The sequence below is a fragment of the Hibiscus syriacus genome, unplaced genomic scaffold, assembly GCF_006381635.1.
Source record: "Hibiscus syriacus cultivar Baekdansim isolate YM2019G1 unplaced genomic scaffold, ASM638163v2 tig00110206_pilon, whole genome shotgun sequence".
NCBI classification, from domain to species: Eukaryota; Viridiplantae; Streptophyta; class Magnoliopsida; order Malvales; family Malvaceae; genus Hibiscus; species Hibiscus syriacus.
The window spans coordinates 891,311-918,588 of record NW_024062627.1 but is presented as its reverse complement, the minus strand read 5'-3'; the positions used below and the strand labels follow the sequence as shown (position 1 = coordinate 918,588).

Sequence of the window (27,278 nt, the reverse complement as noted above, 5' to 3'; positions counted from 1 at the left end):
TTTGTAAAATTTTATCGTTATTTTTATTATATTTTGTCTGTCAATGAGAAAAAGCAATAAGAGAATTTATTATTATTTTTGATAATCTAAAATGATTATAAAATAATATATGTTTAGAATTTTTTTTAACTATTAATATATATATTTTGTAAATACAATTACTCAAATTTAAGATTTTTAAAAAGAAAAGCAATCTCATATACTCACGTACCTGTACCTATACCTACATGCACTCATTAATACGTCAGACTTGCACGTACAAGTACATTCGTGCTTGTGTAATTAAGTATTTTGATTTATTTTATCATTTAAATGTAGAGAAAAAAGTTGATGAAAGACCATTTTATCTCCATGCACTTGGCTTTTACATTGTAGAGAAAAAAGTTGATGAAAGACCTTTCAATAATTTCTTTAATAAATGAGAGAATGATTCAAAATATAGTTCAGTCAGCCTCAGGACCAATCTGATGATAGCTATTCTAAAGAAATTATAATAATAATATAATAAATTAAAAACAGAAGCAAGTTGCTCCTTGTACAAAATGGAGCTCATATTGTTGCAGTGGAGATGGTAAGGGTTGTTAAGATGCTAATTAAACTTTAATCACTAATCTTAGCAGCAGATTTTTCACGCTTTCTTTTCTTACTCCTTTTCTTCAGCAACCCTTTCTCAGCTAGTGTCTTCAGTTTCTGCTTTTTACGTTCTTTCACTTTCTCCTCAAACCCATCGTCCATCATTTTCATCCTGGCCACACGTTTAGCCTTCAATACCTGCCAGTTTGCAGAAGATACTAATTAACCTCGACTTGGATAAATATCAGAAACTACTATGTTGAAAACGAACTCTTTAGTAATGCCAAAAGAGCCTTAAAAAAGCCAATTTTCTTTTATTTCTCTCTATAGTTGATGCTGTAAGACAAGAGCTTCGATGCGTAAATACATATTATTCCACAGTTCTAAGGATTAACCGTGTATTTTCAACTTAAGAGCATTAGTTGGAATTGCATAAGCAGTTCACACAATGCAAATCCTCAGAAGGTTGATTTCTGACAGTTGTCAAAATGAATAGCTCTGCAATTTAAGCAGAAAAAAGAAGAAGAATCTATCAGATCATACCTTTGTGAAATCAGACAGGACTTCATTCTCTTTGCATTCAAATTCTTCCAATTGTTTTCCTAGTTCTGCTTCTATTTCATGAACAAGATCCACATCATTCTGCATATTACATTACTCTAATAAGCAAATGAACAACTAGGATCTTCATACTTAAAAAGCCTCTTTATTAGATCAGAAGAAGATAATCCATAACATGCATGACTACAATAAAAGCCACACAAATGAATTGGCATTGAGAGTGATAGAGAAAACAGAAGGTGACAACACCGTTATCACTAAGTCTTAAATCTGAAATAAGAGAGAGGGGAAACGAGGCTTTATTTATTGATGGAATTCAAACTCAAATTGGTTTCAGTTAAAATAGCCTCCTTATCTAACAAAAAGTCTTATGTTATATAGAATTGACCACATATTACAGGAAACATATGCGGAATACAACTACGGGTTGTTTTATAGATGGCAATCCTCTTTAGGGCTTTTAACACATGCAAACAGAGCATGGTATCCCCTTAGGGCATCATATACGTTGAAAATCTAAATTCTATACAATTTTGAAGGCAATTGTAGAAAGAACAAATACTAGGTAATTCTCATTTCTAAAGTTTGTGTTCTTCGAGATTTATGGGAAAACCTTTCTACAATGATCTTCAGAGTCGACAGCCCTCAAAAATCATATTCAATGTCAACAACCACTTCATAGTTCATACTCACCTCAGTAACAAAGCTCACAGCTAATCCTCCTCTACCAGCCCTTGCAGTTCGCCCCACACGATGAACGTAATCCCTAGGATACCTGCAACGGGTAGCAGCTAACATTCAATGCCCAGGCATACTTCAGAGACACTAGGAATTAAGAAAATTCTTCATTAATAGAACCTTGGAAGATCATAATTGATGACAAGATCAACAGTGGGAATGTCTAAACCACGACTAGCAACATCAGTAGCAAGCAGTATAGAAACCCTTCCAGATTTAAAATGCTGCACTGCTGAAAGTCTTAGAGCCTGTGATTTTAATGAATGCAGAGATGCAGCCTCCACTTCAAGCTCTTCTAACAATAAACTTAAAAGATGACAATCTCTGTCCCAAATTTTCAAGAATAAGAAATGTCAAAACATAAATTTATGAAGAAACACAAATTTTACAACTTCAAATAAATTCTGATAAAGCTACTAAGGAGAAAAGAATCACAACTAATGTAACATCTACAAGGTGGAATACTGTATTTTGTACACAGCTTAACCAATTGTAGCTGTAATAATAATAATAATAATAAGATGACAAATTAATCATAAAAAGGAAAAGAGCCAATCTACTCAAAGGTTTGATACCTGCATCTTGAGGCAAATATCATGGCGGAGCGGATATTCATGTCTTCCATTTTAGACATAATGTGAACAAGATAAGAATCCTTCACGGTCTTTGGGATGAAAACATAATGCTGCTTAAGCGTTTCAACTGTCCTGAAGCCTTCATAAGCCTCATAAAAGTAGGCCTTGTTGGCTGAAAGCTCAAGCAATGTTTGCAGTTCACTGGTCATTGTTGCAGAAAATAACAAAGTTTGCCGGTTCTTTGGCAAGCATTGGAAAACCACTCTTAGTTCCTCCTCAAAGCCAGCATCCAAAACTCTATCTGCTTCGTCCAAAACTAAAAACTGAAACAAAATAATCACATAAAACGAATACATAAAGAAGGAGCAATTTCAAAACAAGCATATTCATTTATTTAGCATGAAGGATCTAAAGAGGCCAGTGACCAGATGGAGGATCTCAATATCCTTATCCTGCTTTCCTGACTCAATGATGGTTGTCAAGGGTGGTTACAAATATCATGTTCCAGTTACTCACTTTCAACAATCTTACTCTAAAAAGTTCAGCTTATTTTCCAACGGAAAATCTCCATTCTGAAGATATCTAAATCTCCCCGTAAACTGATAATAAGCAAAAGAATACAGAATCATTTAGACTCAATCCCAAAATTAAGTAATATTAGATGAGAAAACCTTCTCCATCCCTTAGTCCATATCATATATCCCAGCTTCTTATTCTCAGGTTTTGAAGAGTCTTGAGTAGAAAACAGCTCAAAACTATTTATACCAAATTAATTCCAACGCAAGAAAATGATTAAACCCAGCATCCTATTTTGTCCTAGATTTCAACAATTCATCCACCAATAGCGTGAATTTGCAAGACAGAAACGCACACATAAGCAATGAATTCAAATGCTTCACTCGTCGTTCCCATTTATGATATGAAACACAAATTTCAAGGTCATTTTAAAGCAAATTAGGTCACCTCTTACCAGCCACATCATCCTCATTCCTCATTTAGCCAAATTACTAGCTACTGGCAATGTATTATCCAAAATTAAATCAATCGAAGTTACATTCTGAATTTGTCAGTGTCAGTTCCAAATCATACACTATAAAACAACTCTCATCAAAACCAGCTCTGTCACTCATGAAAAATCAACAATGAATAAGATGAGGGATTTACCTTAGTTCTTTGAAAGACTTTAGGAATATCAGGATTCTCTTCAAGCAAAACTTTGACTCTTCCAGGTGTAGCCACAACCACATGCGGCCTCGAGACCAAGGCTTTCGCCTGCGTAATCATATCCATTCCACCCACCACCACCGAACACCGCAGATGCAAACAAGACCCCAATGCTCTAAACTGCTCTGCCAACTGAAAAGCAAGCTCCCTAGTCGGAGTAATAACCAGCGCAAAAACCCCATACGGATCCTCCGCTAAACGGTTCAATATTGGTAGAGCAAAGGCCGCCGTTTTTCCACTTCCCGTCTGAGCTATCCCTAGCACGTCACGACCGGCAAGTATTTTAGGTATGCAGTGGGTCTGAACCGGCGTTGGCTCTCGCATTCCGAGTTCTTTGCATGTCTGGATGGCCCATTCGGCTAGGCCCAGGTCGGAGAAAGCGGAAGCCGAGGCGCCGGAGGTGGCAGATGAGGAGGAAAATTTTTCTAGTTGGGGAGTATGTGGATCATGGATTATGGAGGGTTTAGGGGTTTCGCTGGCTTTGGGTCTTCGGGGTTTGGAGAAAAGAGGAAAGCTTTTGTCAACTAAAGCGGGAGAATTTTCTTGTTCCCCTCCTCCTTGCTCCATCCTGGATTTACTGTTTGGACGAAGAGAAACCCTGAGGGGGTAAAGAGAGAAAGAAAACAAGTCAAATTTGCAATATCCCTCATTGGGACTTAAACAAACAAGATGAAGGAAAAGCCTAAAACGCCCAATTCTATGGTTCAATGGGCTGATGCCTCCGGCCCAGTCAGCCCAGATCCACTTAGGTTACATTTGAGTCGATAACTTCAATTTCAATGTCGGCCTAAACTTTTATGATTTAAAATATACACGCGGTGAGATGGAATAACGCGCGACCTCGAACGCGCCGGCTCTAAAAACGTAGGCGAACACGCGGTGAGATTAGTCGGCAGAGGCACCACCGCCTTTCGACAACTACTAAAATTTTAATTAGCCGACCTAAGTTCAAAACATCAATTTGACTTTGTTCCTGTCCAGACAAAAAGATATTTATATATGTATATATATACACACACACGTTGGCCGATTGCATAATAACTTTCCTTTCCTGTGTTATTCCAAGACAATGGCGCAAACCTCAGGATCCTTCGTTTTGTGTAAATGGCGAAAGGTATGTACGTAAAACTCACTCACTCCTTTCATTTTCGTATTAATATCCCTTGTATTTTCTTTTCGTTTTTCTGATTAATTTTGCTTTATGTTCATGCATGCAACGGTTTTTAGATGTTAAAACAAGACCAGTTTGAGAGATTTTACACACTGCCATTTAACTTTGCAATTTGCATGCATGGTGCATTTTAAGTGTATTTTACTAATAGAAGTTATAATCCCAATTTAATGAAACAATTTTGACTAATGTGGGGGTGTTTAATTACTTGGGAACTGAAGAGAAAGAATTCAGCAAGGTATATGAGGAAGAAATTCAAATGGTTGAAGGTAGACAAGAAAGAGATTATCAAAGAGCAGCAAAGCGTTAAACAAGTGCAAAGGCAAGTGGCGGCAAATCTCCGAGCAACCCAGGAAGAATGCGATAAGCTCCGAAACGAAACCGATCAAATTATTCGACAAACTGCCCATACTCGAGCTCGTCTCGCTCTCATGTTCAATATCCTCAAGGCACGAGAACAAGGCGATCTCGCCCAGGCTGCCCAATTAACTCAGTCACTTCGGTAAACCCTAATCGTTTCCCTTTTCCTTTCTCGATTGACAGCTTTTGCCTTGTTGCAAACAATTGACTTTTCCTTTCTTATTAGGGAAACATTAAGCGGAGATAATAGCAACAACGAAACAACTGTAGTAACTTCAGATATCACAATCATGTAATAACGATTTCAAACAATACTGGAACCATCAGATAACAACTATTATTTTGATAGTAAACTACTATTTAAATCTTTAGACGACGCGTAGAAATTTCTCAATGTTATTTTCATGATTATAATATTTTCTAAAAGATGTATTATTGTAAAATTTACATATATTTGTATCATGTAACATACATTAATTTTTTATTCGTGCCTTGCAAATTAGTTATATATATTTTTAATTAATTTAGTGTAAATACAAACATTGTATTTTTCTCATACATCAACATTTAACGATATGTTAAAATCTAAAATCTGTCGTTGAGTTATCTTATAATTTGAAAAACAATCACCTACTCGTGAGGTTCGATGAGATATCTACCAACCCCCAAGACATATTAATGATCTTAATTTTAAGAAAGAAGAGAGGGAAGACATACAAGCAGAAGTGCTGGTTAGGGACTGTAACAAGTTTTGTAAGGAAGGATGGGTTGTTGAAATCACACATACTTGACGCGAGGGAAACAAATGTGCCGACCTTCTTGCGAAAATGGCCCGGGAACGAGAGACGGGAAGTTATATTCTAACACACCCTCCGGAGGAAATCGTTGCATGGCTGCTGGCCGACGCTAGAGGAGTAGCTACTCTAAGGATGTAGACTCTAGTCGGCCTTTCTTTCTTTTGTACCACAAAGATGATCTTAATTTTAGATAAAAAAGTAAATTTACCCCAAACTAATTTTCTTTTGTTCTATATATTTTTATTATCTTTTTCTATTCAATAATTGTCAATTAAAAATTAATAAAATCTATTTAATTATGCATTCATTTTTTGGTACATATTATGCATTCATTTTGATAATTATTGAATCTAATTATAAATTACATTATATTTTACTATAAACATATCTTAAATATAATACATATTTTCAATTAATATAAATAAGTTGTTGAATTTCAGAAAACTTCTGACATGAAAAATAATTGTATTTTCTTTATGTTAACTCTATTATTTTTTTCATTTTAATATTTTTATGAAAATGCATAGCTTTACTTAATTTTAATTTTATTATATATATTAAGACGAACACAATTTTCCTTTTATTTCATTGTTTTTATAATTTTAATAAAGAAATCATTAAAACCATTAAAATAGTGGTAAGTAATTTTTTTTATAATTAGTGGTAAGTAATTTTAGATAAAAAATTAAATAAATTCATCTCTAGTTTGATATATAATTCAATTAAATATAAGAATATAATGTTAGTAAGGTTAGACAAAACGTTAATTAAAGAAATAAATAGTAATAGAAATAAATTATAATTGAATCGAACACAACAATAAAAAGGTTAAGAGCGAAATAAAAATCGTTTATCCGTCAGTAATTATGGAATTAGATAGATCAGTAGAGTATCGTCGAGGATTGTTTATACAATTTTCTTAAGACAAATTCAATTGCTCGTGAATATTTGATGTCGACTAACACCTTTAAACCCATCAAGTTTAGATTCACACCATTTTGCATCCTCTGGCATCTATGCACAAAGCAAAGTCTTGTCTCGCACATTTTACTACATCTAAGTTGGTTCATGTATATAAACATATCCCATATTTGAGATGCATGCTTTTCATATTCTTCAATATAATTCACAAGTAGTTTACTTTGAGCATTAAATTCTTATTCATCATTCAATCATTTTGAACATATGATGTGATGTTATAAATGTTTCATGAAGTAGAATATAAAACTATATCTTTATGATTCAAATTTTCATCTTTACTCATTGAAAATATGTCTCAAAATTTCTAAAAATATTTTTTTCCAACTGCAAAGAATTTCATATTAAATATTGTTTGTCAATCACGTTAATTTCACTATAATTTAGTTGTTAAAAAAATGAAAATAATCACTTTAAATTTACATAGATAATTTAGACAAATCACGTGTCAAAAAGATATAATAATCGCAAATCAAACCAAATAAACAATAATAACGATAATATCAATAATTTATAAAGCAAGTTGTTAAAAGCTCTCAGTTAACACTTATCTTCTATCCTAAGTTATGAATTTATTATTTGTTTGGACCAAAATTCTCTTTCCTTATGCTAAGTAGAAATTATTAAAAAATAATAATAATAACGGTAATGTACATATGTAAGGGATAATTATGTTGTACGACAGCTTTAATATACGACTATAGAAAGGTCCTACCGGAAATGTTAATATTTTTTAATATTTTCGGTAAAGCGCTACCTAAAACATTATTTTTTTAACCGGAAATGTTAATTTTGCTAACTAATTTCAGCTAAAAAATAATATTTTAGATAGCGCCCAATATTAATATTTCTGGTAGAAAAATAATATTTTAGATAGTATTTTATCGAAATTGTTAAATATTTTAGGTAGCGCTCAATATTAATATTTTTGGTAAAAAAAATAATATTTTGAATAACGTTTTATCAAAAATATTAAATAAATATTAATATTTTTAATAATATTTTTTTAACCGTATATTATGACTGTCGTACCTTATACATGTAAGACATATCCACCGACGTTCAACAAAGAAAAGAGGATTTTTGAAATTGTGCTAATATTTTTTTTATAACATGTTTTGTGAGGATTTCCAATTCCAAACAAGGGTAATATTTTCACTTTAAATTTCATTATAGCCTAGACACCAAGTTTAAAAAACCCTTCAAACACAACAAAAACGGGCCTCTTTCGATCCCCTTTTGCTCATCAGACTTGGCAGTCGTTCGTGCCGCTCTGCTTCAAGATGGTGTTGGGAGGCGACCATTACTGGCTCTCGATTCTGTAATTGATCAATTCAGTGTCAGTTGCGAAGGTCACTCTTCTACTTCGATGCTCGTTTTGGTTTAGTTTCTGCTATTGTTTTGAAGCTATGGAAGACCTCACAATAACCGTACTTTTTCTCTAACCCTAATTTCCTCTTTTTCCGTTTTTACTTTGCTAAATTATTTTGTTTTTTTAAGAATTATATATATTACAATTTAGTCATGTTGAAGCGCCGTGATCTTTGATATTAATCATTGAAATATATAGCCGCATTTCTTTTTCTTGGATTTGTTCTTTGTACTTGTTTGTTTGGTTGCCGTTAAAATAAGGCAAGTTTTCCCCCTTTGATTTTGGTTAGGAAGTCTATAGAGTCTACTTTGAAAAGGTAAATATAACTGAACAGTTGTTACTACTAATTAAGTTTAGTAAACAGAGTTTGTTTTATAATTCCTTTCACTCGAATCAAATACTTGAATGAGAAAAATTAAAAGGCTTCAGATTGATAGTTTGTTTACCTCATGGTTCATGAAGTCTAATTTCTTATAAACATATGCAAGAGCTAATGATACGAATTATTAATTTCTATCACCATTTCATATTCGTTCTGTTAAAATGAGTTTTCTATTTTAATTAATTCTTTACGGGATAATGATATATGTGATGTGGTTCTGGGTGCTAAGATTTTTTCTGGACATATTTTTGGGTTTCTCCATTGTTTATATCGAGTAATATGTATTATTGGGATAACGATAGTCATTTATGCTGTGGGTTTGGGTGACAATTTGAGTATGGGATCTGTGTTGATTTCCTGGGACACGGCCTCTTTTGACTGAAAGGTGAAGAACAGTTTCAAAAGAGTAGATAAAAGGAGGTAAGCAAAAAGGTACCAGCAAGGAACATATGGATCAAAGAAACTAGAGAATTAGACCCAGGCTTGAAGAGTATGGCCCAAAATATTTATTATTGTTTAGTCTATAAAGCCAGTCCAAAACTTTTTTAATTCATTATTAATGGATCAAAGTTTCAAAGTCACTCAAAATTGATTATAACTAATAAATAAAATATTTTAAATGATTTTTTATCTAAAAATTATAACAAAATTAATCTATTATATTTTACTTAAAATATTTAATATGTAAAACGAATCCTTACACCCGTATCCTTCTCTAGGATCCCTTGGTTTCAAACCTCGTGTCTTAAGTTAAAGGCAGTTGATGAGTCAAACGTTTATAGACACATCAGCACCTGACACTGATATTCAAGTTTGAGCAACATAGCTTTGATAAGCCAAAATATCACTTAAATGATACCACTCAAATGGAAAGGGTAATTTTAAATAAAAAATGCTAGCTTGTATGGCTTAATGTTTTTTATGTATATGTTTTTGGGTAAAAAGAGGATAATTGTTGCTTGTGCTGCTAACAACTTGGAAATGAGATTAATTGTTGGCATCATTCTATTTATAGCTTAAATATAAATCTCAACGGTTGTTTTTGGTTTGCTAAATCTTGTATTGTTTTCTATTTTTATATGGTTCCAGTCTTATGTGTTTAAACTTCGACGAAAACTCAAATAGTTGTGGTTTTAGTTGTTTTACTTTACTTTTGGCCTTTAATATAGTTGTGGTCTTAAGCCACAACTTTTAGGTGTGCACAATCTATATCGAAGACCATGATGCGTAAGGTGAAAAAATGGGCTCGACTTTTGGGGGTTGTGGTTGTGGATTACAATGGGTTATGTTCACAACAAAAGAATTTCAGGCTGCAGCTTTTGTTGTTGCCTAATATGAGATGTCTTCCACTGAGTGAAGGTGTGGGTTTGAAAATCCTAAACTACTAGCATATTGATTTGGTTAAACACAATTGTAAACTTGTTGGGGGCTTCTATGTTGCTTTCATGGCATTAGTTTTAGAGGTTGGACATTTGGGTCTATTTTTGAGGTTTTCTAGAATCCAAGTATTCATTGCCTTGCATGTGATTTAGCTACTATTTATCTTGTTGAGGTTTTTCCATATTTGAAGTTTTCTAGATTGTTGAAACGTAGATTGGACTTCTGTTTGCAGCATTTAATATGTCTACAATCAGTGGGAATACTTTGATAGGGTCATATTGTCATGCGAGTTGCATTCTTGTATATGTGAAAACCATCTCATGGAGCATTCAACTAATCCATTTTGCATAGTTGTTAAAATCTTGGTTGAACATTTACTCTTTATCTACGTATTTGAATGTGAATGTAATGAAATTTTTGATTACTTGAACTGAATTCTTCTCGCTCTCTATTTTTTGTGTTTGCCTTTGTTATTTTATACTTTATAGTTTTCATTGTGTATCATCTCATCAATATGAACTGTTGTTGCCCTTGCTTTGTTTTCTTTATCTCTTAGTTTTATTGTTTTCTTGATCTCTTTAGGTTGTTCTTACTCCAATAGTTTGATTTGGTCCCTCCCCAGTCCCCCTTCCCCTTATAAAAAGAAGGTTTGATTTGATAATGGATCACATTTTTTGTTGCTAATAGTTTTTGAAGCTAAAATATTTCAGAACATATTACAATTATTGTTAAGGTTTATGTAATATTTAACCTTAAGGTAGCTTATTCTGTAGTCATCTTCTCAGAAAAATCCAAGATAATTCGTCTCAATTACTTTGCAAAATAAATATCTTTTATATCATTTCGCTCTCAATCTCTGTTGTTTGAACATTTCTTAGCTGTAAAGGAGCAATCAATAAAACTCAGTGTTACATTTGGTCCAATGCACACTGTAAAACGACATTTTGACGTAATTATATAGAATAAATTTTAATTTTGATTATTTTTTGTGAACAACTAACTTCAATTTCATGTTTTTTATTACGTATGAAGAAATTATATACTAAACTGTTTTTAAAAGGGATACGCAAACAAACTTGATATGTAAGTAACAGAAACCCAAACGTCAAAGAATAAATTAATTAAAGGAAATGTTTAGAAGTAGGCCCATAGCTTAGTAGTTGAATCAACCAGCGTACGAGAGGAGGAAAAGTGGCCAAGTGGGGATTAGAAAAAAGGGGGGACGAGAACGAACGATATCGGCAGCAAAGGGACGGATACTTATAGAGTATCGTGCGAATTTGAGTACAAATCGGTTGCTTTCCGTGTTCCAAACGCATATAGCAATAGTTGTATAGTTGTCATGTCCTGCAAATTGTCCACGGGTACATTTGATCTATAAGCTTCAAATATCACAAACTCATCGCATTCATTACTTCTGGAATTATTATGTGGACAACCTTCTACTTTTTCCATTTATTAAAAAAATTAAGGTAAATTATATAAATTGTCTTTCGATTATGTGATATTATTTGGTGAGTCTCTTGATTACTAAAAGTTTCAAAATGGTTTAATGACTATAAGATGTTGTTTTGTTAAGTTTTTCGACTATTAAAAGTTACAAGATAGTCATTCGATTATTCATTTTATTCCTTTTATGTTAAAAAATTGATGATCGTTTGAGTTAGATATTAACTTATTGACTAAGATATGATAAAATTCGATCTCATAAGCTTAAACGACTGTCATATCTTAGTCAACATGTTAACGTCCAACTCATATGATCATTAATTTTTTTAACGGAAAAGGACGAGTTTGGAACATAATGAATAGTCGAATGATTATTTTGTAACTTTTAATAGTAGAGTTATTCAACAAATCAACGTCTTATAGTCTATGTACTTTATCCAAAAAGTTATATGAAAGAGTATTATTTCAATATTTATCTAAAATTGAAACACATTAGGTGATTTTAATGGTAAAAGAGAATGTTATTCTCCGTAAAGATCACGAGATCAAACAGCTACGTTTGCAATGAGTGTGTGTTATTAATAACTAATAAATATTATGAGGATATGCTATCATGTAATCATTTGTAAACTATTAAAAATTTTTAATTTTTTTTAATTTTTTTTACATATATGACGCCCCACTTGAGTTTAATCAATTGGATGGGTCCAATCAACTGGTTAGTTTATGTTTTATTATTTTTAATAGGATTGCATATATAGTTGGTACTTCAATTTTATACTTTCTTCAAATTTAGTATTCAATTGTTTTAAAGTTGATATCATAATTATAATCTCATTTAATATTTTAATATTTTTATTAATGATATTACCTTTTTATGACATTACAATATAAGATCATGTTATATGTCAATGATGATGTCATAATCTATTTTATAAAAATCTTTAGAATGTTATCAAAGAAAATTACAAAACAAAAAAAATCAAAAACATATTAAAAAAATTAATCGACAATTATCAATAAATTATCTCTAATTAACTAGTCTAGCGTTACTCATTTGTTTATTTTTATTTGAATCTTTAATATATTCTTTTATTTTATCATGAGATAAAATTTTATTTATCTATTTTATTATAAAATCATGATATTTCACTTCTTTTCACAGTTTTCCCTTATCCCCCCTTTTTTTGTACTTAATTTGAGTGCAAATTTTCTTTAATATGCTCAAATAAATGTGTGTATTTTTTTTTAAAAACAAGATTTTCAATTGATACAACATTGTAGGTTACTTTAATTTATTACAACAATCTTTTATAGTCAAACTTCAACTTTAAACTCATTTTCGTATTTTAGATTTTTTAAGAGAAGAATGGAATTTGAAGTGTTGTAGCCATTAAATTTATCTGATTTGAGATTTCTTTTAATTTTTTTAAATTTTTAATATTTTTTCAAAAAAATAATTTTTTAATAAAAAATACATAATGATATCATCATTGTCATGTGATATACTTTTATGGTGTCCTATCATAAATAATTAACAGCATTAATAACAATATTCAAATAATAGATGAAATTAAAATTTGAGTATTAATCTGAAAAAAAATTGATTGTCTATTTGGAAATGGAAGACTAATTTAGTTATTAAATATGTATTTAATCTTTTTAATGAATAATTTTAGTAAGTCTCTTGCCGTGGAAGGAACTTCTTATGAAATTGTTTCTTTGGATACTTAAGGTAATTCTTACTTGAGGAATTGATCCATTCATTGTAACTAACATAATTTTAGTAGAATTTATTGAGTGGTCTCAGTGGTCAAAGAGAGTATTGTTCTCCTTTCAAATCTTGAGTTCGAGTAGCCGTGTCTGTAGGATGTATGTGCGTTATCAATAATTAAAAAAAATTATGAACATATACTACCATGTAATTACTGCAGGTTATTAGAAAAATCAATATTTCATTAATAAATCATTATTAGTATATAATTATAAGAACATCTAACATTTACTATAATTACTTTAAATAACTAAATTTTATAAAATTATTACTTGATTAAAGGTCGTTTAAAAAATATATTTTATTACTAATAAAATTTAAATAATAAAAAATTAATTTTGAAAATGTTGACAAAAAAGTTAGCAAGGGTCTAGTGGGATGGAAAGAATAATTTATTTTAAAGAATATTTTTTTGTATAAAAAAAATATAAATAAATAATTTTCATATATATTATGAATGTGATTATATATATATATGTGATTAACATTTGACGTAATAATGGTGTATACTTTTATATATCATCAGTAAGCTTGAAAATAATATATTTTTGTTAAATTTTAATTTTAAATTTATTAATAATGATGTGTTATAGTCTTACACATAAATACATTTTAGATAATCTTATATATCATAGACTTCCCTCTATATATATGCATATGGCGAGTGATATTTGAGAATAAAAGGACCAAGCCTTGTCTAAAAGAATGACTTCGTCTTCCTTCACTCGTTTGCATCCTCTGCCAGCCTTCAAGAAGAGATGCCACCGATCTGGGATAAAGCTCAAGGTTTGTTTCTTTATCCGCAAAATCAAATGGATACGTTGTTAATGTTATACTGGGCGTTGTTCTTCTTGAAAATTTAAGTTACCATATATTTTAGATGTTTTTTGTATTGTTTATTAAAAATTTATTTTCGTCCTCCTAGAATTTTATAAATTCGTTCATTTTTAGAATTTTAAAAGTTCACCTCTAACATAAAATCCTAAGATTTAAGATTTAAAGCTTAGGTTTAAATAAGTCTCTTCCGACACTAATTATATATATGTTATCCAATGCCTAATTCCTATTCTTCTTTGGTGTATATTATACCAAGAATATCTTCTCATTTCCTATTGTTAATCGCAGCTTTTGATTTCTTTCATCCAACGATCCTGAAAAGATGTAAAACTCTTAGTTTTACACTGGATATAATTGGATCTGTCCATATATATATATATATATATAATTGAATTAGGAGAGTTGATATCTTATTGTTTGAACTTTGAATGAGGATAGTTCATATTAATGAAATTTCCGGGTTAAGCTGAGTATTCTTGGGAAATTTTCAAGCGTTGATTATTATTTTTTAAAAAGTTATAAGAAATTATAAAAATTCTAAAGTAATTCTAAAAATGATAAAAAAATCCAAATGGGAAGTTGCTTCGAATACCTTTAAGCCTTTTCTAGTGAATTGATAAAGTACACTGCCAATGTGAAACAACCAAAAATCTATTTTGAAAACTAAATTATATAAAAAATAAGAGACTAATGTAAAAATAAAGGTAAATTACAACAAATATTACTGAATCGTAGGTGGTGTATCTTTTATACTACTAAACTTTAGGTGATGTATCGTTTATACCATTGAACTTTTAATTGCTTCAGTTATAGCAGTGACCTTTCAATTGCTCTAGTTATAGCAATGGACTTTGAATTTGGCTTCAATGATACAATTGAACCGTTAAAATTCAAACGATGTGATGACATGGACAAAACAACATCGTACTGGTACAACTATTAATGCCCAAAATAATGTTGTATTAGGAACTAAACTTTAGAGATATATCAATTTTGCCACTAAACTTTTGAATGATTTACTTTTAGGCATTACACTTTGATTGTAATTTATCATTCAAGACAAGATCGATATTAAAACGTTATCATTTCACTCTTCTTTCTTGTTTTAGGATTAACTTTACATGAAATCCACTTAAAATGGATACAAATAAACAAAAAAACTTCACCATTTTTAGGGGTTTAGGGGTTTTCTCGAATTTAAGGGGTTGAGATATTTGTTCGAAAATCCAAACAGTGAGAAGCATTATTTTGGGAAGATAAACAATATAACTTAAAATAATCTTCATCGGATGGCTATTGAAGGAGATCAAGGTATTAACATATCGAACATTTAAATGGATTTTCGTTGATTTTGAGTGAATTTCGTGAAAACCCAATCCAATGAGAAAAAGATGAGTGAAATGTAAACATTCTGATATTATTCTTGTTGTGAATGATGATCAATGACATGAAATGATTGGTTGTTAGCAGTCGTAAAAGTTTAATGCCTAAAATCGAACCTTTATTAAAGTTTAGTAGTAAAATCGATACATTCCTAAAGTTCAGTGCCTAACACAATATCATTTTTTTTGTCATCGCATTGATGGAAAGATCCATCCACATCATCGTGTTGTTAAAATTTAACGGTTCATTAGTATAATTGAAGGTAAAACCAAAGTTTAATGCTATAATTTGAGCAATTAAAAGTTTAGTAGTATTTGATGTAATTTACCCAAAAAAAGTAATAAAAATATTATATATATATATATATATATATTATAATTAAAAGTTGAATTAGGAGAATTGATGTTTTATTTTTTGAATTAGGTGAGTTCTTATTAATGAAATTTTGAAATAAAATAATATGAATTGCCCGTCCAGCTCAGTTGGTAGAGCGCAAGGCTCTTAACCTTGTGGTCGTGGGATCGTGTCCCACGGTGGGCAATTCATAATTCTTACTGTCGGAGGTCTTCCACGGAAGTTGCTCTCAACCTGACGTTGGGGGCAGCCTACTATCTTACCTCCCCTCATCCCATTACATATAGGAATAAGGTCAGCTGATTTTTTTAAATAAAATAATATATTTGTATCAAAGTTTTAAAAAAACCAACATCAAACTTGATAACAACTCCGGTGTGATAGTCGATGCATTATTATTACTACTACAATAACTAATTTTTTTTAGTTTAATTATTAATTAAAAAAACAATTATTGTGTTTGGTTTACAGAAAAGAAGAGAAAGAAAGGAGATGAGAAGGAGAGTTGTGGAGTTGAAAGGGGAGATGGAAGAGAGAAGTGAAGAGCAAAAGATGATTAAAGAAGAACAAAGGCAAGTTGGAGAGAAACTGGAAGCCATTGAAGAAGAATGCGAGAAATTGAGGGAGGAAACTAATGCCATCATTCGCCAAAGCGCACACACTCAGCTTCGCCTAGCTCTCATGTTTCAAATTCTCAAAGCTAGAGAAGAAAATGACTTCAACAAAGCTTCTCTCCTCACTCACTTGCTTCGGTCAGCTCCTCCTTCCTTTACCTAAATAATCATTTAAAATTATTTCATTTGCACTAGGGTTTATTTGAGTTCAAATCAAAGCCGGTAAAAGAAATTGTTATTCTTTTTAAAGTTTTTAAATTTGAACAGTTACGTCTGCATGGTATACGTGGTTGTTATGAAACATTTTAAATTTCTTAAAAAAATAAAATAAATGTGAGGTTATAAGTTTGTGGCTTCTGATCAATTTCTTCTTGGCTTGCATTTGTATGGTTTTTGCAGTGAGATAATCGCAACTTCGACCGTCAAGCATTGAGTGATAAAATTCTCTGCAAAATGCAATCAAATTATGTGTATTTTCAGTTGTTCTACTTCTATATTTTCATCTTCAACACATTGCATTCAATTTGGTCCCACAAACTCAAAGGATGTATAATGTGTATATTTATCCATATTTCTCTTTTATTAAAATTATTATTTATTGATTTTTAATATTTTTTTTCAATTTTGATTTGTTATTATTTATTTTTTTAATAATATTAAAAAACATTTTAAAAACATTCAATCAACTCCTTTTTAAAATGTATGTTTCACAACTTTTTAAACATAAAATTATCAACTACTAAACGCTAATTTGTTGATTTGTCAAAAATATATTAAGTAGGATTGTTGATCTTAGTTTTGCATTAAAATAATATAATGATGTTAATATACATGATTTAATTTGTTAAAATTAAAGCTAAAAGATATAGTTGGACATTACGAGTAGAGTATTTATTAAACATTGTTAATATACACACATCCTGTAAACGTAATTATTTAAATCTATGTCCTCTACGAAAAACATCCCTTTTACAGTTGAGATTCCTTAATGATTCGTTTATACATGATAATTAAATCCATATGAGGTAATTAAACAAGATGTCCTCAGATTATGATCTATATTCTAAATTGTTCCTTAAACTTAAAAGTATTTTGTAACAAATTTCAAATTATAACTTCATTTTAAATTAATCCCTAAACTTTAAACATTCTATACCAATTCTCTGATTCTCAATATCATTTCATTTTGATCCTCCTATTAATGTGTCATTAACTCTAATGGATAAAAAAATAAAAAATGTTTTTTGAAGGTAATGAGAATTAAACTTGTGACCTTCTAAAAAACTTCTCATGACCTTAAAAATCAAAATAGTTTTTTTTTCATAAAGTCACGGGTTCAAATCTCAAGACTTTAAAAAATAAATTTTTTTTTTTTGGAATCTCATATCTTCAATTCTTATGATTTTCAAAAATTAGTTGAGTTAATGGCACGTTAACAAAATGATCAAAATGAAATGTTATTGGTAGTTTGAGGATATATATAAAACTTAAAAAGTTTAGGAACCAATTTAGAATGGTATCATAGTTTAGTGATTGATATAAAAAAATTTAAAGTTTAGAAATCAATTTAGAATGGAGATTATGGGTTGGGGACCTCATGTGCAATTAACTCCATAGTAACTCAGTCCATATAAGAGTAAATTTTTTTACTACTCACATTTCTACATGTTCTTAATAATTTTTTATTATTGAAAATAAATTTTATTTCTATTTAAATATGTTTTTTTTTTCAAAAATAAAATAAATAATAATTTTTTAAATAAAACGAAATCAATAATAATTGCTAAGTGTTTTCTTTTAAATAAAGAAACTGTATTACATTTTGAGGATTTTAAAGTGATAAAGTTGGTTTCTATTGTGACCAGAACTGAAAACCGAACCAACAGCCAAAAGATCCGAAAGAGACAACGCGCGTAACAATCTGGCAATAGAGGTAGACAAAGGGATAAACTACATCATAGGTCATTCAATCATTAATAAGATTACAAATAGGTCACATAATTTTTAAAAACAACTCAATTTACCAATTGTTACAAACATATCATTAGATCTATAAATGAAACGGACATTAGAAGGTATCAGTAGGAAACAGTTTTTAATATTTTTATTAGTAAGATTACAAATGGACCACCTAATTATTAATAAAATTTAAAATTTGTCATCTAATTATTAATAGGATTACTAGTTCATCTAATTTCAAAAGCTCACGAACGAGTCATTTAATTTATATATAAAAAAAATATAAAAGAAAATTTATTTTGGGTTTTGAGCTTCTTGAAAATTGGGGGCTCTATTCGAAGATCCTAACGATGAAAAGACTATCATTGGTGAGAAGAAATATCTCAAGTTGAAGATAATCTAACTATTGACGAGGTAAATCGACTCAAAAAGTTTGATAATTTTAAGTGGTTTCATGATTTTTGAGAGAGATTATCGTGAATTTAATCCAATAAAGTGAACAAAGATGTCGAGGTGAACCTTACAGTGAAGTTTGGTTTTCATCGACCATCATCTATAACAACAACAATGATCAACAATATCAATAAAGGATCTGATTGTAACAAACAATTAATTGATTCACTCCTTTATAATTTTTTAAAATTTAATATATTTTAATTAATAAAATATTCAATATTAAAAAATTATGTAATATCTAATGATTCAATGATATGTTTATAATAATCCATTAATTAAATAATTTAATTATAATGTTTAAGAGAAAATGAACTATTTAATATTTATGAACCTATTAATAAACCCGTTCCTGAAAATAAGGGCGGGGCTGAAAGCAATGACAGTTTCTCCACGTAATATGATCTGACAGATCCTACGGTTCATAAAGTTTTTAATCTTCGGACGACTTTTGCTATATAAAAAAAGAGCTTTCGGACGACTCGCACTGGGGTCTGGGGCCTGGCATGATTGACTTTTAGAGTCTGAACAATGAACTCGATGAAAGAAGTATGACAAAGAAATTTCTAAAAAGAAACGCGTACGAGCAACTCGGACGATTGAAGTAAGTGGTAGGTTTTCGAACGATGAAGTGAAGAAGAAAGAAGTAACTAGAGTGTTGAAGCCTGAAGGTTGGGTTATAAGAATCAGATGATGTTAAGTCTAAACATCATTGGCCTTTGTAGTTTCAGCTGAAGCAGGAAAGGAAGATTCCGTCTACCTCTTCTTCAATTTTCTCCCACTCAAGTAAGCTGCTAAACCGTTATGAATGTTGAGCATTTATTTTCAGAAATCTGGTTGAATTCAAGATTTGTTTCCTTTTTTTTCTTTTCTTCTGCTAGTTAAATATATATAGGTGTACTACAAGATGTTTAGTGGTTATTCATCGGATGGATCCAATTCATTGATGCGAGATAAATCACAATTCCCATTCGAAACTAATCCGTTCAACCTCGATGGAAGCTCGTTCATAGATGATTCTGAATTGATTGGTATGATTGACTCTGAGTTCGTCATTGACACTACTGAGATCTCTGGGCCTGCTATAAATGGTGGACCAATGGAGTCTCCAAATTACCAGTTTAATCAAGCCGAAACATCTGAAGCCTCATTTCAAACAGAAGCAGAATGTGGTAAATCTAAACCTACTCCAGCACAAAGAGAAAATAAAAGAAAATGCGATATAAACTACAGACAAAAGCTAAAGGTTAAGAAAGTTTAAATTTTCTTCTCACTTATCATATGTAATTGACTGTGGTTTTTTATATTCAAAGTATCATGTTATCTTGGAGCTTAAAATGGTATCAAAGTCCAAGTCCTGTGCTATTTTGTTAGTTCTTCAATATTACTCTTGCTTGACATCTCTTTCATGCTGGTTGTATGGTAGGCTTCTTTGTTTTCCCCTTCCAGTTAAACAATGAATTGCATGTGGTTTGATATTAAAGTTGGATTACTTGCTCATTGGTTCTTCAGGGAAAGATGGGAGTTCTTCAGGGACTTGTACGTGGTTGCAGTAAGGTGTGTTTTTCTTGGATGTTATAGCTGAAGAATTACCTTTAAAATAACACCCAACAGTTATTTACAACAGCTAGTTATGTTTATTTTGTGAGGGTTTTATTGTGTTCCTGCAGGTTAAAGGCAAGGAAGCAATGCTGGATGAAATCATTAACTATGTACAGTCACTTCAGCGACAAGTTGAGGGATTGAGGCTTAATTCAGCCATTGAGGTATTCAAGCTTAATTCAGCCATTGAAATGGTGCAAGCTTACAATTTTACAAAAATGCTCTGTTAGATGCTCTATATATAAAATCTTAATTCAGTGACTGAAATGGTACTAGATGGTGGTTTTATATTCAAATTTGTGTTTCTACCTATTAGCAAACTATTTTATCCTATCTTGGATACTTAAAATGGTACCGAAGTCCATAAGTCCTGTGCTTTTATGTTGTTCTTCCATATTACTCTTGCTTGATAACTCTTTCTTGTTTGTTGTATGATAAGATCCTTTGTTATCCCATTTCATTTGAATCAAGAATTGCTCGTGGTTTGATATTAAAGTTGGGTATGTTTGGCACTGCAAATTCCTTTTTTTTTAATGTTCACTGTTTGTGTTGCAGGAAAAGGCACATGAACTGATTGCTGAGAATAAACACTTGAAAGAGGAAAATGAGCGATTAAACGCTGAGAATACAGCACTAAAAGAAAAAATAGGATTGTTGCCTTCCAGTGGCAAGCAGGTTGAGCATCAGAGTCTTTCTCTCCAGGTAGCATCTGTGAGCTTCCAAAGTTTTTTAAGAACCACAATATAAGTCATTATTTTGCAGTTCGCTTCTTTTTCATGACTGGCATTCATCATTTCCCTCCCCTAATTTTTTGAAGTAATTTTTTAGATGTTTTCTCCTTGAAGTTTAAATATGAGATAAATTATATATATTTAGTCACTCAATTATTTTCGCGATTCCGTTTTGACCTCTATCTATTATTTTTTTCTTTAAAATCATCATTTAACTTCATTTTTTTATTCCTTTTTGTTAGTCCAATTCATGTATATCACATATTTTTGTTAGTTCAATTTATTTATATCACATATCTGTTTTCCGCAATTTGCAGGATCATCATGGATCTAACTCTGAAGCTTCTGACAAGGTATGGTATATTATTCTACATCTTTACAAGTCTACCGTTAAAACCATTCTGAACATATCTGTTTTCCGCAATTTGCAGGATCATCATGGATCTTACTCTGAAGCTGTTGACAAGGTATGATATATTATTCTACATCTTTATAAGTCTACCTGGTTTAAAATATATATAGTTCTTTTACTGAAATTCATCTCATACATTATAACCATTAAAATCAATCAGTGTTGCCTATTTGTTTTTTTTGTCATTTGCGGGATCACCATGGAACTAATTCTGAACTTGTTGACAAGGTATGTCATATTGTTCTGCATCTTTATATTGGATTTGAAATATCTAATGCTTCGGCTGGAATTCATCTTTGGACTTCAATTGGATTAAACCATATTAAGTTTTTTATAAAGCTTGTAAACATCGAATCTTGATTTGCTTTTCCTCACAATTTGATTTTTCCAGATCAGAAGTTTGGAATTGCAGCAGGCAAGCTTTATAAGTCTTGTCTTGATGCAACTACAAGAAAACATTTTAGAAGTCAATGGGGTGAAACCAGTATCTGGGTTGGATGCTTTGTTGAATGCCACTGAAGCTCCTAGAGATACTTGTTTGCAAGTTCAAGAAATCTCACTCAACAAAAGAAAAAGAAGTGTGCAGGTAACAAAATGATTTTCCATTACATATTTGTTTTTGTTTGTAGTCTAAGGTTTGATTGCTAAGATTATGGCAGGATGCTGAGTTTGATCAAGCTAAGGGAGGCCAACCATTGAACAAGGCAAGAAAAGACAGTGTTGAAAATCACGAGAAGGGAGAAGATGAAACCATCCCCCAAATAGGCCAGACAAAAACCAGTCACTGTTACAACGTAATATTTTAAATCTTATACTTTTGAAATTCAGTAAAGTTTAATCATTTGATTGGGGTTAATTGGTTATGGCTTCAGGTAAGAATAGAAACCATCAAAGAAAAGGAGAGAATTCTTCAAGAACTGGTACCTGGTTGTAGCAAGGTGTGTTTTTCTGGATGTTATAGCTTAAATTAATATTTAGAACAGCAAGTGTTGCTTATTTTGTCAGGTTTTAATGGTTCTTGCAGCTTACAGGCGCAGAAGCTCTAGATGAAATCATTAATTATATACAATCACTTCAGCGACAGGTTGAGGTATTCGAGCTTAATTCAACAACTGAAATGGTGCACGCTTCAATCATATCAAAATGATAATATCTTATATTATTATGTTTTTTTTGGTGCAGTTTTTATCGATGAAGCTTTCTGAATTCCATCCCATATCAAATGGTGATGCAGCCGTTACTGACATTCTCTTTAAGCTTGAAGCTGATGATGGGAGTAAAGTGAAATTGTCAGACTTTTCTGGCTTAGATGGTGAGCGCATAACAATAGGCAAATATAGCTTTCCACTCTCTCTACATCCGATCATAAAGAACATCATTGATGTCTACGGTGATGTTTCTGCAACAAGTAAAATGAATCCGACTATTGCCGAGGCGATCTACATCATGTTTTGTGCTTGCGTCAAAGAGATGAGTGATCTACGGTTAGAGCACGTTACCGAGGGCCTGATATTGAAGTGGAGGGATGTAATCAAGGATGCTTTATGTATGAATTTCAAGGTGGAATTTGCCATGGAACATTTGAAGAAAATTGCTTGCGCGTACATTGGTCGAATGGAACACTCTAAGATACTCAAGCTAGAGGCTCAGTTGAGTGCTACGAAAGAGGAGCATTCTAAGATATTAAAGAGGTCAAAGGTATTTATGGATGCTGCAGAAGATTTTAATGATAAGCCTGTCAGCTCCGGAATGTTTGTTAGCACGAGGGGTGTTAAACAAACTCTTGAAGGCGCAAACAACTCGAGCTCGACTTAAAAAGAAGGATTCAGCTACCTCAATATTGAGCTATTGAGCAAGCAAAAAGGATTCAGTTACCTCTTTATTAAACCAAATCTGCTCTGCGCAAACCACACCACACCACGGATTCTTGTCATAGGAGAGGCCTTTTTTTGCCTTTGGCCGGCCGCTTTCAACTCATTTTCCTTCCCCCCCCCCTCGTTTGTTTGGTCTGGTTGTAATTAAATACTAATGCTTTCGTAGTTTGCGAGTCTCTCGACAGTTTTCATTAATTTTAGGGTGTTTGTTTCTTCTGTTAGTTTTTATACGGTTTGATTTACTGCCCCATGTGGCAATATATAAAGTAATCTAAGAAAATTACTAGATAAAATGCAAGACACTGCGTACATCTGCTTTTCCTAGTATCCATGTAAATGTAATTGTTTTCCAGTTCTGAATTTTCATACCAAAAAGCCTATGGTTAAATATGTTTCATTTTAACTGCACCTTTATTAGTATCAAAGAGTCAAAATATTAAAAACTAATGGGCATAAGTTGTGGGAAAATGCCATTTTGTTGCAAAAGAGTTTGAGTAAAATATCGCATGTTTCTCAATTATTAGTAAATTTATAAATGGATAATTAATTTTAAAAATAGTATAAATGGATCACTCTATTTATTGATTATAACAAGCATGTCTCTTTGCTATTAAGTGTATAATGGACGTTAATCTTTTAATTATATTTGAGTAACTTGATTGTTATAAATCAAAATAGTGATTTAATTGTAACTAAAAGTTTAATAGTTAAGTGATTTATTTGTTACAATCGATAAATAAGATAATATGTTTATAACTTTTTGAAGTTAAATAATCTATTTGTAATTTTACTAATAATACAATGAAATATATCCATTATATAGAGTATAATCATACCTCTTTAAATTGAAGTTTTCAACAATATTGAATAGAAACGATAGGATCAGGAACTGGAGAAAGTAGGGCTGCCCTCATTTACTAATAGAGCACTCATATGTGCACGATCAGCTTGATTAGTTTGGGGGCTGAAATACACACTTGATTTATGAAAGTTCACTTGCTGCCCAGATGCTATCTCACACTCATGTAAGACCTCCTTTAAGAGCTGAAATTTCGACAGTGGATGTCGTAGAAACACCAAGCTATCATCGGCATAGAATAAATATGTGATACGAGGACCAAAGCGGCTTGCCCGAAGACCCCGAAGACGATGAGCTTGTTGTTCGGTATGGAGGAACGATGATAGTCCTTGTGAATACAAAAGAAATAGGAAATGTGACAAAGGATCACCTTAACGCAGACCACGTTCTGACTTAAATCGTTCCGTAAGGCAGCCATTCACCCGAACACAATAGGTAACCGAAGTCACACAACACATGATGAGATCAACCCAACTAGGTGTTGGGGAAACCGGGTTATTTCCCACACGAACGTAGTTTCAAAATTGACCTAAAATGTCAAGATCAAAACCACCAAAGGTTGCACAGCGGATAAACCTGTCAAACTATTGAATATTGAAACACAATGAAAAAACCGAATAAAAAAATAAAGGAGAGAACACACCAAATTTACGAGGTTCGACGAGAATATCGTCTACTCCTCGGGCACCACACCGGATGATAACTTCACTATCAACAAATATTACAACAAATGAAATTCTTTAGAATTCCCAAAGTGAGAGAATGAAGAAAACAAGAGGAAGAGAGAACTTATTTTGGGATGATTTCTAATGAAATACTTAGGCCTATTTATAGTTGAGTTTTAAGGACTAAACTTATAAATAACCTAATATTTTAGGGACCAAAGATGAAAAATAAGTTGGCCACCTACCAAAGATGAATTTTCCAATAAGTTGGCCACCAACCAAGATGAAATTTCCAACTTGCCAAATTTAATTTCAAGCCAAACATAACAAATCTCCACCTTGACTTGAAATTACCAAGCATACTCAACTTCTTCAACTCCCCAAATTTGATGTTGTGCCTCTAATTGCGCTCACAAACGCCACACACCCGAAGGTGTTCATACTTTCAGGATGTTAATCAAGTTCAAACAATGATTGAACTTGATTAATGTTACTACCTTGGTCATCATATCTGCAGGATTTTCTGCTGTCGCAATTTTCTGAAGTAGAATATTTCCTTCTTCAAAGATATCTCGCACAAAGAGATACCTCACGTCGATATGCTTAGTCCTTGAATGGTAGACTTGATTTTTCGCTAAGTGAATAGCGCTCTGACTGTCACAATAGAGACTAATGTGACTTTGAACAACTCCCAAGTCTTCCATCAACCCGTTAAGCCAAATTGTTTCCTTCACAGCATCTGAAACTGTCATGTATTCTGCCTCTGTAGTAGACAAAGCCACCGTAGATTGCAAGGTAGACTTCCAACTTACTGGGGTTTTAGCAAGAGTAAACAAATACCCAGTAGTTGATCGACGCTTATCCAAATCACCAGCATAGTCGGAATCAACATATCCAACCACACACTGACCAAGTGTTTCATCTTGTTCAAAAACTAAACCAACATCCGCGGTTTGTTAGAGATACCGTAGAATCCATTTCACAGCTTGCCAATGTCTTTCTCTAGGATCATGCATGTACCTGCTCACAACTCCAACTGCTTGTGAAATGTCAGGACGCGTACACACCATTGCACACATCAAGCTCCCAACTGCATTAGCATATGAAACTTTTCATGATGCCGTTACTAGTCAGGAAAACGACAAGTGGATGGCAGCCATGGTTGAGGAGATGGAGTCTTTGAATCACAATCGCACATGGGAGTTAGTTCCCCTTCCTGAGGGTAAGAAGCCGATTGGTTGCAAATGGGTGTATAAGAAGAAACCAGCAGTAACAGAAAAAGAGGGGGAGAAGTTCAAGGCTCGTTTGGTAGCGAAGGGTTTTTCACAGCAGAAAGGAGTTGATTATGATGAAATCTTTTCTCCTGTGGTCAGGCACACTTCAATCCGAGCAGTACTTGCATTGGTGGCTAGTTGGGATTTGCATTTAGAGCAGATGGATGTTAAAACTGCTTTTTTGCATGGTGATTTAGAGGAGCAGATCTACATGCGGCAACCTGAAGGTTTCACTCAACCTGGAAACGAGCATTTAGTTTGCAGATTGAAGAAATCTTTGTACAGGTTAAAACAGTCTCCGAGACAGTGGTATAAACGGTTTGACTCCTATATGATCAAGATTGGCTACAACCGATGTGAGTATGATTGTTGTGTCTATGTTAAGAGCCTTGATGATGGTTCTTTTATTTTTCTATTACTGTATGTTGATGATATGTTGATTGCTGCGAAGAACATGGATGATGTTATCGGTTTGAAAACTTTATTGAGTCAGGAATTTGATATGAAAGATTTAGGTGCTGCAAAGAAAATTCTTGGAATGGAAATTTGCAGGGACAGAGACTCAAGGAAACTGCGGCTATCTCAACGGGGTTATGTTGAGAAAATGCTAGAAAGGTTTGCGATGAGCAGCGCGAAACCAGTTAGCACTCCATTGGCGAATCACTTTAAGCTCTCATCAGAACAGTGCCCTAAGACAGATAAGGAAGCTGAAAATATGGCAAAGGTTCCGTATTCTAATGCTGTTGGCTGCTTGATGTATGCGATGGTATGTACTCGTCCTGATTTAGCTCATGCTGTTAGTCAAGTTTGTAAGTACATGTCTAAACCTGGTAAGCAACATTGGGATGCAGTCAAGTGGATCTTTCGGTACTTAAAGGGTACTGTGGGACATGGAATTGTTTTTGGGAGTCAGCGGGATAATCCTTT

The 27,278-nt window shown here is 32.2% G+C and overlaps 4 protein-coding genes across 4 annotated transcripts; 3 read left to right on the top strand and 1 right to left on the bottom strand.

Annotated features, from left to right (window-relative positions):
• Positions 1–499: 499 nt before the first annotated feature.
• On the bottom strand, positions 500–4,263 carry LOC120219410 (DEAD-box ATP-dependent RNA helicase 36-like). The gene is made up of 6 exons (XM_039216225.1): positions 3,612–4,263; positions 2,448–2,770; positions 1,993–2,196; positions 1,828–1,909; positions 1,117–1,215; positions 500–771 (listed from the first exon to the last, which is right to left on the bottom strand). Exons 1-6 carry the CDS (start codon positions 4,236–4,238, stop codon positions 601–603), a joined length of 1,506 nt encoding a protein of 501 aa, XP_039072156.1. The 5' UTR covers positions 4,239–4,263; the 3' UTR covers positions 500–600.
• A 441-nt stretch (positions 4,264–4,704) lies between these two features.
• Positions 4,705–5,573, top strand: LOC120219312. Its single transcript, XM_039216130.1, has 3 exons — positions 4,705–4,785; positions 5,064–5,344; positions 5,429–5,573. The coding sequence occupies exons 1-3, from the start codon at positions 4,741–4,743 to the stop codon at positions 5,496–5,498; spliced, it is 396 nt and encodes a 131-aa protein (XP_039072061.1). The 5' UTR covers positions 4,705–4,740; the 3' UTR covers positions 5,499–5,573.
• Positions 5,574–14,014: 8,441 nt separating this feature from the next.
• Positions 14,015–16,970, top strand: LOC120219315. Its single transcript, XM_039216134.1, has 3 exons — positions 14,015–14,120; positions 16,380–16,660; positions 16,922–16,970. Exons 1-3 carry the CDS (start codon positions 14,040–14,042, stop codon positions 16,953–16,955), a joined length of 396 nt encoding a protein of 131 aa, XP_039072065.1. The 5' UTR covers positions 14,015–14,039; the 3' UTR covers positions 16,956–16,970.
• Positions 16,971–19,577: 2,607 nt separating this feature from the next.
• Positions 19,578–23,683, top strand: LOC120219409. Its single transcript, XM_039216224.1, has 11 exons — positions 19,578–19,720; positions 19,816–20,180; positions 20,447–20,491; positions 20,605–20,700; positions 21,092–21,238; positions 21,699–21,734; positions 22,071–22,265; positions 22,339–22,473; positions 22,552–22,617; positions 22,704–22,769; positions 22,862–23,683. The coding sequence occupies exons 2-11, from the start codon at positions 19,842–19,844 to the stop codon at positions 23,492–23,494; spliced, it is 1,758 nt and encodes a 585-aa protein (XP_039072155.1). The 5' UTR covers positions 19,578–19,720; positions 19,816–19,841; the 3' UTR covers positions 23,495–23,683.
• Positions 23,684–27,278: the final 3,595 nt, after the last annotated feature.

Coding starts and splice junctions, on each gene's coding strand:
- LOC120219410 (XM_039216225.1), bottom strand. CDS start 4,238: ATGGAGCAAGGAGGAGGGGAACAAGAAAATTCTCCCGCTTTAGTTGAC. Junction 2,197..2,447: donor ATATTTGCCTCAAGATGCAG/GTATCAAACCTT, acceptor AATTTGGGACAG/AGATTGTCATCTTTTAAGTT. Junction 1,216..1,827: donor CTGTGAGCTTTGTTACTGAG/GTGAGTATGAAC, acceptor TGTAATATGCAG/AATGATGTGGATCTTGTTCA.
- LOC120219312 (XM_039216130.1), top strand. CDS start 4,741: ATGGCGCAAACCTCAGGATCCTTCGTTTTGTGTAAATGGCGAAAG. Junction 4,786..5,063: donor TTTTGTGTAAATGGCGAAAG/GTATGTACGTAA, acceptor TGGGAACTGAAG/AGAAAGAATTCAGCAAGGTA. Junction 5,345..5,428: donor CAATTAACTCAGTCACTTCG/GTAAACCCTAAT, acceptor CTTTCTTATTAG/GGAAACATTAAGCGGAGATA.
- LOC120219315 (XM_039216134.1), top strand. CDS start 14,040: ATGACTTCGTCTTCCTTCACTCGTTTGCATCCTCTGCCAGCCTTCAAG. Junction 14,121..16,379: donor GATCTGGGATAAAGCTCAAG/GTTTGTTTCTTT, acceptor TTTGGTTTACAG/AAAAGAAGAGAAAGAAAGGA. Junction 16,661..16,921: donor CTCCTCACTCACTTGCTTCG/GTCAGCTCCTCC, acceptor TGGTTTTTGCAG/TGAGATAATCGCAACTTCGA.
- LOC120219409 (XM_039216224.1), top strand. CDS start 19,842: ATGTTTAGTGGTTATTCATCGGATGGATCCAATTCATTGATGCGAGAT. Junction 22,474..22,551: donor AAACCAGTCACTGTTACAAC/GTAATATTTTAA, acceptor TTATGGCTTCAG/GTAAGAATAGAAACCATCAA. Junction 22,618..22,703: donor TGGTACCTGGTTGTAGCAAG/GTGTGTTTTTCT, acceptor TGGTTCTTGCAG/CTTACAGGCGCAGAAGCTCT.